We start from the raw sequence: 12,772 nt of genomic DNA, 5'->3' as shown, positions 1-12,772 counted from the left end.
ATTTCCATTTTTTTCAAAGTAAAGCGTTACTTTCCAACCGTGAAGTCGCCGTGCTAATCAACAAGTGTTTGCGTGATACGCCAGCCAATGTTTTTGAGGCGCACGTGGACCAAAGCTGGGCTCGGAACACACGTCACGTCAGCCAATGTAAACAAGGCCATCAGTCCGCGCTCGGTTGCTTCCGCCGATGGAATTTTCCAGCCTAAAAACTCCCCGGGACTGGCCCATCTTTTACCCCCCCTCCTGCCTTCGAGACCACGCCCCCAACGCGAACCCACTTTTTGAGCCTCGCGTCATTGGTCGACGTGAAGGTGTGTCACGGATCGACGTCACCTGCCCGAGACTTAAGAAGGGGCGCGCGCTGGAAATCGAGAAGGAATGAAGCAACGGTGGATTTCTTACCAAGACGTCCAATTATTATTATTATTATTTTTGTAACTACGTGCGATAATCGCTCGCTAGAAAAGCGGATACGAATTTTGGGGGTCCGGTCTGCTTTTTAGATCCACCTCATGAATATTAAGTAGCTGCGGTAATCGCTTGGATAAAACCAGAACTGCCGATCAAGACACCCCCCCACCCCAAAAAAGGCGTCGGTGTTTCGTCAGATTTAACCGAGGAGGATGGCGGCGTTTAGGGGACATCTACTCCGACTAACCCGGACGCGAGCGCTCGCAGGCGGACAACCCAGACGAGCGCAGTCGGTGGCCGTCCTAGGGGCACCCTTCTCACACGGACAGGTACAAAAAACAAACGCCCCCCCCCCCCAAAAAAATGATGAAATAACACGTGTCAACTCCATCGAATAACATTAAAATCATTCGGGGGAATTATCTTTCATTTTAGTGGTCATTTTAAAACGCTGTCGCATTGTGATCACGTCATTTTTTTCTCACTATTTAACATATATATTTGATTTTTTTCTTCCAGAAAAGAAGAGGCGTGGAACACGGACCAAAAGTCATCAGGAATGCGGGACTCATCGAGCGGCTGTCCGGTTTAGGTGCGCTCCAACACCCCCACCCCCCAAATCCGCCGTTACATAACCAGCTTGAACCGCTACCTCACTTTCACAAGTGTATTTTTATTTCTACGCCGCCATCCTCCCCCCCAAAAATATACCCTAAACATCTCAGCCATGCACATAAAATAATCGCGATGCCTTTTACGAGTCTATTTTCGATGTATAAATGTATTTCCATGACCACGTGTTTGCGCAATGTGCGCACTCGGAATATGCAGACAATGAATTTGACCCCCCTTTTTTTTGGATTGGTTCTTCCCGGCCGTGAAGGGAACACAATGTACTTTTTTCGCTAAGTTAATTCTGGAGAAGATCAACGCCACGTTCGACGCTAAAGATGGCTTAAATGTGTCATAAAGTGGATTTAGAGACGGAATGGGGCGTGGCCACAGAGAGTTAAAAAAAAAGCACAAAAAATGCGACGACAGAAACTAGCCCCGTTTTTTTAAAGAGACATCCTGCTTCAAGTTAGTTATAAAAAGTCTCGGAAATAAACCTCCAAACGTATCATTTCAATTTTTCTAAATATATATATACTGTTAGCATGTCTGTCTTATGTTATTACATAGGCATAAGAGATTAAATCATATTTTTACAGGGAAGAATGAGCATTTAAGGCGAGTGCAATGGAAATCAGCTCACGTGTTAGATATCATTTTTTTACACTGTGATTTTAATCAAACACGCACCTTTTGCTTGTTATTTCAAAACGGAGGCGGAGATTACATTTTAGGGTGGCAGAGATTTGAAAAGGATTTTGAAATAACTTGATCATGGATTTGGCGAGATGATGTTTGGTCGCTTTATCAAATGTGACAATGCTTTGAATTTGGTTGCTTAGGTGGAAGTCTGCTTTCTTAAGCGATCCTGTGTTTTCATAATATTACTGTTATATACGGTACTTTGCCAGTTCTATTCTATGTATTATTGCTTGAGTGTGGAGGAGAGGTTAGTCAGGAAAAAAGAATAATCATTTAAAAAATGAATAGTAAAATGATGTGTCAGATGAGGGACGAATTACATTGAAAAATTGGAAGTAATTATGATAACAGGTTTTGAAATTAGAAGTAACGGTTCTATTGGTTTTAGCAACAACAAGAGACAGTCATCAAAAATTTTGCCATTTTAGCCAAAAAATAGCATAATAAATTAGCAACGCATACTATTAGCTCTTACTTCAAAAACTGGTGGATTCAATATGACAAATTTGGCATGGCATAGTTCAAATAGGGACATCTATGGCGGTGAATGAGTTAAAGTGGCTGGTTTAGAGTGATGCGCTAACACACAGTGGCCATATTTACTTTCCTTTTATATATAATTAATGGGGAGGCCCGGTGGGGGAGTGGTTAGCGTGTCGGCCTCACAGTTCTAAAGTCTTGGGTACCATCCAGGGTCCGGACTTTCACGTGGGGACTTTGCATGTTCTCTTGATGAGTTTGCAGTTTCCTCCCACATCCCCCAAAAACATGCATGCTAGGCTAATTGTATGCTCAACCTTCCCTCGCTGTGATTGGTTGTTTGTCTCCTTGTGCCTTGCGATTGGCTGCTGCCCCCCCATTCAGGGCGTCCCACCCGCCCGATATATCTTTAGACACAAGGCTAAAACGTGCTTTAACGATGCCAACATCTATTCTTCAGTCAGGAGGCTCACGTAAAGCCACCGCGTTGAAATCGGCTGACATTTACGGGGGCCACAATGGCAACCCAAGGTCGCATATTAAAAACAACACTTGGGAATCGTCCTTTGGTTTCTATTCCCGTCGTGCCTATCAAAAGCGACGATCGAGCGGCGTAAGACTATACACTTGTTTTGCACTCGCGAGGTCACCCCGGGTCAACGCGGGACCTCGCTGAAACCCAAGCCCAGTATTTAAAGAGGGCGGTTTGTCGGCGCTGCGCTGGGGAATGTACAGAGTCACTCGAGGCTGGTACGGAATGAGTCATCGCACTGGAAGCTAAATGTGTGTACGTGCGTTTGAGTAATCCATGTTACGCAAGAGCTTTTTCATCCAGGATGGCGGCGCTGAAAAAGTCTGAAAGCAAAGATTAGCTCCCTTTTTGGCAAACGCGGTGGGAATTTGTTGGGAAGCAGACGAAAAAAATCTGAGGGATTTGTTTTGTCTCTTGCGGCTTCAGATTACGCCGTGCACGACTTTGGAGACCTGACGTTCCAGTACCCCGAGTCGGACGACCCCTACATGAATGTCCAATCCCCTCGGACGGTGGGCGGCGCCACCAAGAAGCTGGCGGGCGCCGTGAGCAGAGCGGTGGGCGCCGGACACACCTTGGTCATGCTCGGCGGGGACCACAGGTAACGGACGCCGGCTGGCGAGATCTCCGGAGAGCGCCTCGTCGTCGTCGCCGCCCGTTTACCAGAGCGCGTTTTGCTTCCCACGCAAAGTCTCGGCATCGGATCGGTGGCGGGCCACGCCCAGCAGTGCCCCAACTTGTGCGTGATCTGGGTTGACGCCCACGCCGACGTGAACACGCCCGTGACGTCGCCCTCCGGGAACCTCCACGGCCAGCCGGTGGCGTTCATGCTGAAAGAACTGCGGGACAAGGTGAGGCGAGGGTGGAACGCCAGGAAGCGAGGGGATGCTAGGACCTACTCGCGACCATTCCCAGACCGACCGGCTCATTTCTGCGCAGATGCCGGTTCTGCCGGGGTTCTCCTGGGTCAAGCCCTTCCTCTCCTGCGAGGACCTGGTCTATATCGGACTTCGGGACGTGGACCCCGGCGAGTAGTAAGTATCCGTCGAAGGATGGCGAGGAATCCGAGCACTTGGATTAAGCCTACTTTGCGTCCCGGACAGCCACATCTTGAAGAACTTGGGCATCCAGTACTTCACCATGAGGGATATCGACAGGCTGGGCATTCAGAGGGTGACGGAGGTCGCCCTGGATCACGTTCTGGCCAGGTAAGCCCTCCTCCGCTTGGAACGAAGCGGCTTCTCTAAGACGCCGTCCGCCTTCCTTGACAGAAAACAAAGACCGGTCCACTTGAGCTTCGACATCGACGCTTTCGACCCGTCGTTGGCGCCCGCCACGGGAACGGCGGTCAACGGGGGGCTGACCTACAGGGAGGGCATCTACATTACGGAGGAAATTCACAATACAGGTAGGTAGACCTCAACGTTGCGCGTCTGGACTCGAGACGAGCTCAAAGTGTTCCGGGTCAGGTTAAGATGCTACGAGGAGAAGCTGACCAGGCCAAAACAGTTAGCGGTTAGCTGCCTCAATTCTCCGTAGGTGCGATTCTTAAAAACGCCCAAGGTTGTTTGTCTAGCTAGCAACAGGTTCTGGGTGTGCCTGGTTCATTCCTCTCCACGGGCCTCGTGAAGAAGAATGAATAGGAACATTAGGGTTGTGTGTCCGTCCGGTCTTGGCCAGGTAGTGGGAATACTTGGGGTAGATGTGGGAATTGCCGGAGATGTTTCGTGTAGAAGTAGAAATGTCTTCTGTTTTTATAAAGAAGAGCGCTCATCCAGAGTAGTTAGTAGAATTCTGTTCCCAAGATATTGGCTAAAACCTTCCTGGTGGGTTGCTTGAGTCCATCCATCCAATGATTTGCTTCCAAGGAGCCTGGACAAATGCGGTGCTACCCAGAAAAAAAATGGAATATCCAGTCAAAGTGCTCCTATTTTGGAACTTGAACCTCATAGATGAAACTGGGACCATTTCTCAAGCAGTTCCTTGTAATCTTGCTCTTTAGGATGGTCATCTTCTTGAAATGTTCTATTCAGAGAAATAGAAAAGCTTCGGTTTTGTCCGCCGTTGGCACCTGGGTTCTTTAAAATACTTGCAAAAGGGTGCCGAGCTTTTAAGAAGTCACTCGTGGGATGGCTTGGACACGGGAAAGGGCGGCGATCCGACGGCATGTTGGAATTTTCCAGTCGTAAAGATTGGCGTGCCGTCGGAAGGGGGGCAGAACGGACTCACTGTCGGGACATGGGGGTCACCCGGGGTAGCTCTGATCGCCTTCCGATTCCTCCGAGGTCTCCCCAGTCGGGTGTGGAAATAGGAGACGTGGTGGAAGATGTCTGACATTCCGCCGTTTGCACTCGTGCAGGTCTGCTTTCGGTCATGGACCTGGTGGAAGTCAACCCCGCGGTGGGGGCCAGCCTGGCCGCCGTGGAGGCCACCGCCTCGCTGGCCGTGGACGTCATCGCCTCGTCGCTGGGGCAGACGAGAGAAGGCGCCCACGGGGTGGTGGACCGGAACTCCTCGGCCAAAGACGACGAAGACGACGACACGGAGCAGCTGTGCCTCTGATAGGCGACCGTCTCCGCCCAAAAAGACTTCTTTCTTCCCTGGAGCATTCCAAAGCGTCGCGTCCGAGACCGCCAGAAAGGAAAACGGCGTCCAGATCCCGCCTGGCCAAAGTCTTCGTACGAACGTCTCCAAAGCTTCCACCTTGATTTTAGACAGCGCGCCCTACTAACTTATTTTGCTATTTTGTGTACCGAGGCGCACGGATGCCTGATATTTATTTTTTGGTTTAGGAGTCTGCCTCAAAGGTCTGATTAATAAACTGACTGAAAGTCAAATTTACTTGAGCACTTTTTGATCCAGCGGCGATCAGTCTCGTTACCCAAAGGTTTTCATTCATTCATTTACGGGGAAACAGTTTTGAACGTGCGGGATACAAAAACGTGGATCGGAGGTTTTCAAGCTACAATTTCATATTTATGACTCAAGTCACTAAAAAGAAAGGGTTCTTGCATTCAAGAATTTATTTTCTGGTCTTGCATAGCAATGACTTAATTCTGTTACTTAAGGTTCCATCTTGGAAGGTCCACTTTTTAAAAAATGGAAAAATATCAGCAGGTTATTCTCACCTCAAACTAGTGTCGTCATTGGCTAATGGTGCTGGAGCGCAAAAGATCGGAGTGCAAAAGATCAGAGCGCTAAAAATGTGTCAAGTGATTGTATTTCCTAGGCTAACAATGTAGCATTTTTTGGAAAAGGCGCTAATTATTGCTGGGTTTTTTTCTCAAGCTGTAATGACACTAATGGGTTATTAAAATGCGATAATTGTAGTTTAGCATGGATGTGTGCAGTAACTTTTGTCTATACGGATCAAAAAGCAACCTAAGCAATATAAATGCTAAATAAACACCACCGACAAAGACGGAGGTGGTCTTCACGGTCCCGAAATGGACTATTGGCAAACAAAGTACCTCGGTTTCCCACGTAAAAAAACGTGTTTGGGTCCGGTGGCGCCTCCTCTCCGGTCCGTTGACGTGGGAACTTCTTTCCAAAGGAATTTCTTGCTCTTAACTTTAGTTCAAATATTGCACGTTTTGGAGGAGTCGTCCTCTTGCCGCCGCTCTCATCGTCAGAAAAATTTGAGGTAAACCACAGCGCCCAAGATGGCCGCCTCCATGAGAATGATGACGGCGAGCAGCAGCTTGTTGGTCGCCAGCCTGATGGAGAGACAGACCAGTCCGGAAATCACATTGAGTTCATTGCAACATGCAGTGGAATGTTGTCAAAGCAGCTTTTAGAAAAAGTTAAATACCGTATTTTTGTCACACTAGCCAAAAAATGCACAAAGTTTTCAGTGCAACTTGTGTAATTTTTATTAAGTTAAAATAGTCAAGTCAGATTTTTAGTGAAATTTGAATGGATAAACTTCACAACGAAAAACTAACTTCCTAAATGCCATTTCAAATTTTAAAAAAATAATAAATATAATTGTATTATACAAAAGGTTTGGAGGAAAAAAAGTTAATATTTTTTATAAATTACAAGCAATTCTACCAGTTGCCAAAAAGCCAAAATTGAAACCATCAACATGGGTCTAGAACGCCCCATGGCGGTTTAGTGTATTAAAAAAACATGTGAAATGATAAAACAGTGTGAATAATTTTACACGCACTGGAGTGAGTATAAGTCGCACCCTTGTCTAAACTATGGGCGGAGGGGTTGGGGGGGCAGCGACTTATAGTCCGGCAATTACGGTCCGTGTTAAGGACCACATTAACGTCAATGCCATTTCATGTGGGCCGGACCATTTTAGATATAATATCTAGATTTTGGGGGAATTTTCTAAATTGGATTAAAAGAACTGGATCAAAAGCCCTAAATAGTCCGTTTTTATAGATATAAAACAATGTTGTATTTGAGCTTTGTCTTAGTCATGGAAAATGTTTTTTATTTCAAATGGAAACAAAATATTTTTTTTAAAGTGGAAAACGGAAAATATTTGTATACATTTATTTTTAGATTTTAGAAAATGCTTTTTGAACTAAAAACACAAAATAAAAAAAATGGGATTAAAAAACGGCTTGAACTTGATTTTAAAAAGGGGAAAATCAGAAAATGTAATGTACATATGTCATCATTTGAATTTGATCCTAAAACAGAAAGTCGGCACTCATGATTTACTTTCTCGGGCCGCACAAAATGAGGCGGCGGGCCAGATTTGGCCCCCGGGCCGCCACTTTGACACCTGTGACCTAATACATCGTTTTGGACTCGGGAGGCAAAAGCAACACCCAAGCGAGGTTCCACTTACCGTCGAGACATGGAGCGAAGAATTTTCCGCGTGCGCCCGAGGTTCTCTCCCGCGTTGACCAGCTAGCACCACACAGAAAAAGAAATATTTTCCGAGTGTTGGCGGCCATTTTCCGAGACGCCGTCCCTCTCTCGCCACACTCACTCGATCCCGGGACCGGTCCAGCTGCTCTCGCTGCTCGCCCAGCTCTTGGATGATGTCCGAACCCACGTGCTCCGTCTCGGCGGCGAGGCGCTGGCTTCGCTGGATGCTCTCGGTGGCGTTGTTCAGCGATTGGCTACCCTGCAGGAGCAAGGCCCGCTGCGACTGCTCGCGGGTCTGGACAGAGATGGACGCATGAGTGTTTGGATTACATTTGAACGTTCATCTTAGGCTCTTCCTTGGACTTTGGTCCTTTCATGCCTCCCGGTCCACACGGATTGTACGTTAATCGCGTCTCTTTACTCACACTTTGGAGGTTTTGCGACGAATAGATGCCTCCTCCGCCGCCGTCCGACAACGACGGGGCCGAGTTCTTGGCGTCTCGCTGCAACTTGGCCAGGTCGCGACGGTACAGACGCAGCTTGGTCCTCATGGAGTTCCGGTAGGACGGCGGTGCGTCACGCAGTTCCTCCTCCATTCCCTGCAGCTGAGGAGATACGAGGACACGGGATTGCGTCAATGTTTACCCGCAGAAGGCTAACTAAGGTTACAAAGTAGAGATAACGACAATGTAAGGTAGCATTCCTGCGGTGTTTTGATGCATAGATTTACCAGCCACGCCACATTCCTTCTTTGTACTGTCAAGTGAACTTGAACTTGAACCGACTACGGTTAGACTGCTTTTCCAAGTTGACCTGATGCCATGAGCAATACTACAAGATTGTGCAGGTGCTTTAAGACACGGTGTCTTATTGGTTGACATTTCTAAAAGAATGAAGGCGATTTTTTTGTACTCACGACTTCTTCTGCCTCGCCTTTCCTCACATCGAAGGTTTTCAGCAAGCTTTTTTTCTCCTCTGGGAGCAAACAGAACACAAAAGTTGTCATTAGTTTCAAATGTGTGGCAAGCATAAAATTGGCCATTTGTTTTGTTTTGTACCTCCGTGGCTGCGTTGTAGCCTTTCCGGCATTAGCTTTAGCTCATCGTACAAGGACCCGTAGATTTCGTGCAACTTCTCAAATTCCTCCGAAGACATTGCGGTGAAGTAATACTTTAAACTCGAACACTTTTGGGCTTAGTAAAGGGCGGAAAAGACCCAAATAAAGAATATACAGGAGTGAGTCAGGTGGCAGGCAAAGGCAATTACTTCCGCATGATGGTCCTCGTGATCGAATGACGAATGAAAACTTCCTGGTTAGAAAAAAAACAATTGCGGTTAAAATGAATTTAAACGTCAAATTAAATTCTAGAATATTCTTTTTCGTTTCGTATACGTTCATGTTTTAAAAATTAAGAATAAGATACTTTTAAGATAGCACGAAAACCAAGAAAATATTGACAATTGCACTCAGGCGCTTTTGGACACCTTGTTTCGGGGGTCTTCTGGGTAATGGAGGAGCGAATTACAAGTCATGTAAGAACTGCTGATCCCATAATACCATTCGCGAGGACTTTTTTTTTTTTACATCAGTAGTTGTGCTAGCGAGCGACAACCCCATCATCCGCGCGTACTAAAACAATGTGGCTTTTCTATTTATTCGCGTGCCTCATCGCGGCGACCTTCCTGGTGATTTTATTTGCGCCTTTCATACGGTAAGAAGCCATTTTTAATACCAATAAACGTTATGACAGCACGCATTGTACATCGTTCACATCTATTATCATTAGCATAACGAGGGATACGTCCTCCGTAACAAATACCATTCATGATTTAACTTGACAGGTGTCATTTTCATTTCATTTTCAATATATTGATCTCCGACGGAGAATCGAAGAGATCGAATATAACGGGATGTATCGGCGGGGTTTGGGCCAATCAGGAGGCTGCGCGTGGGCGGTACCATACCCGTATGCGCATGGCCATTGGTCGAAAGGGCGCCGTGCTCAGTGGCGTGCTCGCACCACCTCGCGTGCGCGTGAATGATTAGCGACGTAACTGTTAGTGTTTAAAAAATATATAGTATACAAAATTACATTTAAAAAGTTTCGTTTTTTTCAACTTTTATACAGAAAATATAGGAAAGCAAAGGATTGTAAAGTTGTATAATTTTTGTTTAAAAAGTACTATCTATTTAATTTAGTTATTAATAATCATGCCCACGTATCCGAAAAAACCCCAAATTCTACACAAAGTGACCAAAAAGGCAATAAAACGTGAAAACAGCCATTAATAGATGCAAAAAGAACGACCACTAAATTATGGAGAAGATTGTCACATCCTGTGAATACTTTACAACAAAAGGACATACGTACCATGTTTTCCACAGAAGATACGCGGCGGGAGGCGTGTGCAAATCGTCCGCTCGCCTGGACGGGAAGACGGTCCTCATCACCGGCGCCAACACCGGCATCGGGAAGGAGACCGCCTTGGACCTGGCCACTCGAGGTTACTTTTTTTCTTCTACACATGGAAAAACCATTTAAAAAATTCACACGGGTCCAGATTTTGAACCCAGAACCTCAGCAATTTAAGCCAATGTACTGACCTTTAGGCCACAGTCATCACTCCAAGACAGGAAGGTTTCAGGCCTGTTAAATGCATTCCCAGACTCGAACCCAATCGAGTTTTGTTTATCAGGGACTGGCTAGATTTTTCTTTCGCAAATTTGTGTTGTTAGATGCTAAAATATTTTTAACAAAAATGTTAGTTTCAAACGGTTACATCTGAATTTGAGGGTGTTTAAGCACTATTTGGCCATTTCTACTAGCATTGCTGTGTCATGGCTTCTAACCTATAGCTGTGATGTTTTGAATTATTTTGCCACCTCAGGGGCTCACGTGGTCATGGCGTGCCGGGACGTGAACAAAGGTGAGGAGGCGGCGGCCAGTATTCGGGCGGCGCACCCCGACATGCGGGTGGAGGTCCGTCAGCTGGACTTGGCCGACACGTGCTCCATACGATCCTTTGCGCGAGAATTCCTAGCCGGTAAGAAAAAAGCCAGCCGAGTCTCCCGAGCCGTGTTGACGCCGTTCTTGGTTTTTCGTGGCGACTTGTCAGACTTTAGTCAACTTCACGTCCTGGTCAACAACGCAGGGGTGATGATGTGCCCCTACACCAAGACCACCGACGGCTTCGAGACGCACATCGGCGTCAATCACTTGGGTAAGACTCGAGGGGAGCCGTCCTCCCGACCCATTCTTACTTCCCCTTTTCTTGCCGCCCCAAGGTCACTTCCTGTTGACGCTGCTGCTAGTGGACCTGCTGAAGCGCAGCGCTCCGGCGCGCGTGGTGGTGGTCTCGTCGCTGGCGCACAATTTCGGCTGGATACGCTTCCACGACCTGCACAGCCGGGGGAGCTACAACAGCGGGCTGGCGTACTGCCAAAGCAAATTGGCCAATGTTCTCTTTGCTCGAGAGCTGGCCAGGCGTCTCAAAGGTACCCAAACGTAGTTCTCTTAGTTCTTTTTTTGTGAAACTCGTCTATTAGGATCCAACAGCCGTTTCTGGCCACCATAAAAAACATCAACTCTCTACGTTGCACGGTTCGGACAAACGTAGCGAGAGAATCTTAACATACACACACAAATCAAGCTTTATAAGGATTCTAGATGAAGACTGACCTGGTGCCAATGTTCCCACGCAGGCAGCAACGTGACGGTGAACTCGCTCCACCCCGGCACGGTCAATTCGGAGCTGGCGCGCCACTCCACCCTCATGATGATCTTCTTCTACGTCTTGTCCGTCTTCCTGAAGACGCCCCGCGAGGGCGCCCAGACCAGCGTCTACTGCGCCGTGGCCGAGGAGCTGCACGCCATCTCGGGGAAACACTTCAGGTGCGGCGAGCCGACGGCGCCGACCCTCCTCTGTCCAAATTCGTTACGAAGAGAACGCATTTCGCCGCCATCCCGGTCCTTTGTCATTTCACTGTGCCATGTTGTTTTTTTACATTTTTTTTTAATCTCGTGCCATTCATTGTCTGAAAAATACTATTATTATTTTTACAAACAACACAAGGCAACTATTGAGTGCAAAAAGTGTAGATTTACATCAAATCAAAACAAAAATTAGCTTACCGATCTCCCAAATTAAAATCAGTGTCTCTTATCCGTCAGACTACAAAAAAAATCCATTTTTTTCTAACGCAAAAAGTGCAAACTTGCTTTTTTTGTGTTTCAGTGACTGCGCCCCCGCCTTCGTGGCCCCCCAAGGGAGAAGCCAAGAGACCGCCCGGCGTCTGTGGGACGCCAGCTGCGAGCTCCTCGGCGTCCAATGGGACGAAGACTTTTAGCTCCTCATTTCTTGATATAGTGTCATATTTTTCCAAGGCAAAAAAAAAAAACGATGAACAAACTCCATTTGAATGAAATAACGTCAAAGCGAGACAGCTGGACAAGAGTCTTGCCGTATCGTTAGCGGTCTGATCAGGGTAAAAACCACTGTCATCTTTTTGGGGGGATTGAGACAATATTTTGTGCTGTTTTTTGAGAATATTTACAAGTACAAGTGCTTCACGCGTGTGCCGATATCTCGCATGGTATTTTTTTCTTAAGGTGAATCCAAACCGAGTCAACGAAAAGGGTCTAAAGCAATCAGTTTGGGGTTTTGGGCTAACGACAACTCAACGTGGGGCGAAACAATTTAATTTTGGGCCAAAAAGTGCAATCTGTTTTGACTGGGAGGTACGAATTAAAGTTAGATGTCATTTTCTATCGATTTTTAGGGATCCTTCTTGTTTGTTTGTCGCCTTCTGCTGATTTTTGGTCATTTCCGGGTAACTTCCTGTTGCTTTTGGATCATTTGAAGGTTCCTTATGAACACAAGTTGATCAAACAACTCCCAAATTGATGTTTTTTTTTGGAATAAATGAAAGCATTTACAATTGTGTTTGAATGAGCTCCCAAGTGCCCGTGGGCCGGATGGGACCCCACTAGGGGGCCACTTCCGGGCCGCGGGCCGCAGTTTTGACACATTTGCTTTTTATACCAGCGAGGTTTGTTTGCCTTTTTAAGTCACTGGCTGCCATTAGACGGCGCAGGACGTCCATTCCAAAAGGATTGGACATCCAGTGGCGTCCATGGCAGCCGGCGAGTTAACCGCGCTTCAATGTTTACATTTCATGTAAATAAACTGTTGTTGATGTGA

General features: G+C 46.7%; 3 protein-coding genes across 3 annotated transcripts; 2 read left to right on the top strand and 1 right to left on the bottom strand.

Moving 5' to 3' along the window:
* Window positions 1–357: 357 nt before the first annotated feature.
* arg2 (arginase 2) lies at window positions 358–5,574 on the top strand. The gene is made up of 8 exons (XM_077621262.1): window positions 358–740; window positions 931–1,003; window positions 3,164–3,338; window positions 3,429–3,588; window positions 3,677–3,771; window positions 3,841–3,945; window positions 4,009–4,145; window positions 5,097–5,574. Exons 1-8 carry the CDS (start codon window positions 624–626, stop codon window positions 5,297–5,299), a joined length of 1,065 nt encoding a protein of 354 aa, XP_077477388.1. The 5' UTR covers window positions 358–623; the 3' UTR covers window positions 5,300–5,574.
* On the bottom strand, window positions 4,564–8,940 carry vti1b (vesicle transport through interaction with t-SNAREs 1B). Its single transcript, XM_077621264.1, has 6 exons — window positions 8,629–8,940; window positions 8,487–8,545; window positions 7,996–8,175; window positions 7,692–7,865; window positions 7,548–7,609; window positions 4,564–6,453 (listed from the first exon to the last, which is right to left on the bottom strand). Exons 1-6 carry the CDS (start codon window positions 8,723–8,725, stop codon window positions 6,366–6,368), a joined length of 660 nt encoding a protein of 219 aa, XP_077477390.1. The 5' UTR covers window positions 8,726–8,940; the 3' UTR covers window positions 4,564–6,365.
* Window positions 8,941–9,122: 182 nt separating this feature from the next.
* rdh12 (retinol dehydrogenase 12) lies at window positions 9,123–12,772 on the top strand. The gene is made up of 7 exons (XM_077621263.1): window positions 9,123–9,282; window positions 9,957–10,075; window positions 10,460–10,615; window positions 10,688–10,792; window positions 10,857–11,066; window positions 11,274–11,463; window positions 11,807–12,772. The coding sequence occupies exons 1-7, from the start codon at window positions 9,209–9,211 to the stop codon at window positions 11,916–11,918; spliced, it is 966 nt and encodes a 321-aa protein (XP_077477389.1). The 5' UTR covers window positions 9,123–9,208; the 3' UTR covers window positions 11,919–12,772.

Source organism: Stigmatopora argus, chromosome 15, assembly GCF_051989625.1.
Source record: "Stigmatopora argus isolate UIUO_Sarg chromosome 15, RoL_Sarg_1.0, whole genome shotgun sequence".
In the NCBI taxonomy this organism is placed as follows: domain Eukaryota; kingdom Metazoa; phylum Chordata; class Actinopteri; order Syngnathiformes; family Syngnathidae; genus Stigmatopora; species Stigmatopora argus.
This window is presented reverse-complemented; position numbering and strand designations above follow the sequence as displayed.

What these genes read in the sequence shown, in the direction of transcription:
- arg2 (XM_077621262.1), top strand. Translation starts at nt 624, where the DNA reads ATGGCGGCGTTTAGGGGACATCTACTCCGACTAACCCGGACGCGAGCG. An exon ending in ATGCTCGGCGGGGACCACAG is followed by an intron (nt 3,339 to 3,428) that starts GTAACGGACGCC and finishes TCCCACGCAAAG; the next exon opens with TCTCGGCATCGGATCGGTGG. An exon ending in TGAAAGAACTGCGGGACAAG is followed by an intron (nt 3,589 to 3,676) that starts GTGAGGCGAGGG and finishes ATTTCTGCGCAG; the next exon opens with ATGCCGGTTCTGCCGGGGTT.
- rdh12 (XM_077621263.1), top strand. Translation starts at nt 9,209, where the DNA reads ATGTGGCTTTTCTATTTATTCGCGTGCCTCATCGCGGCGACCTTCCTG. An exon ending in CTTGGACCTGGCCACTCGAG is followed by an intron (nt 10,076 to 10,459) that starts GTTACTTTTTTT and finishes TTGCCACCTCAG; the next exon opens with GGGCTCACGTGGTCATGGCG. An exon ending in ATCTCGGGGAAACACTTCAG is followed by an intron (nt 11,464 to 11,806) that starts GTGCGGCGAGCC and finishes TTTGTGTTTCAG; the next exon opens with TGACTGCGCCCCCGCCTTCG.
- vti1b (XM_077621264.1), bottom strand. Translation starts at nt 8,725, where the DNA reads ATGTCTTCGGAGGAATTTGAGAAGTTGCACGAAATCTACGGGTCCTTG. An exon ending in AAGGCGAGGCAGAAGAAGTC is followed by an intron (nt 8,176 to 8,486) that starts GTGAGTACAAAA and finishes GTATCTCCTCAG; the next exon opens with CTGCAGGGAATGGAGGAGGA. An exon ending in TGGACCGGTCCCGGGATCGA is followed by an intron (nt 7,610 to 7,691) that starts GTGAGTGTGGCG and finishes GTGTGGTGCTAG; the next exon opens with CTGGTCAACGCGGGAGAGAA.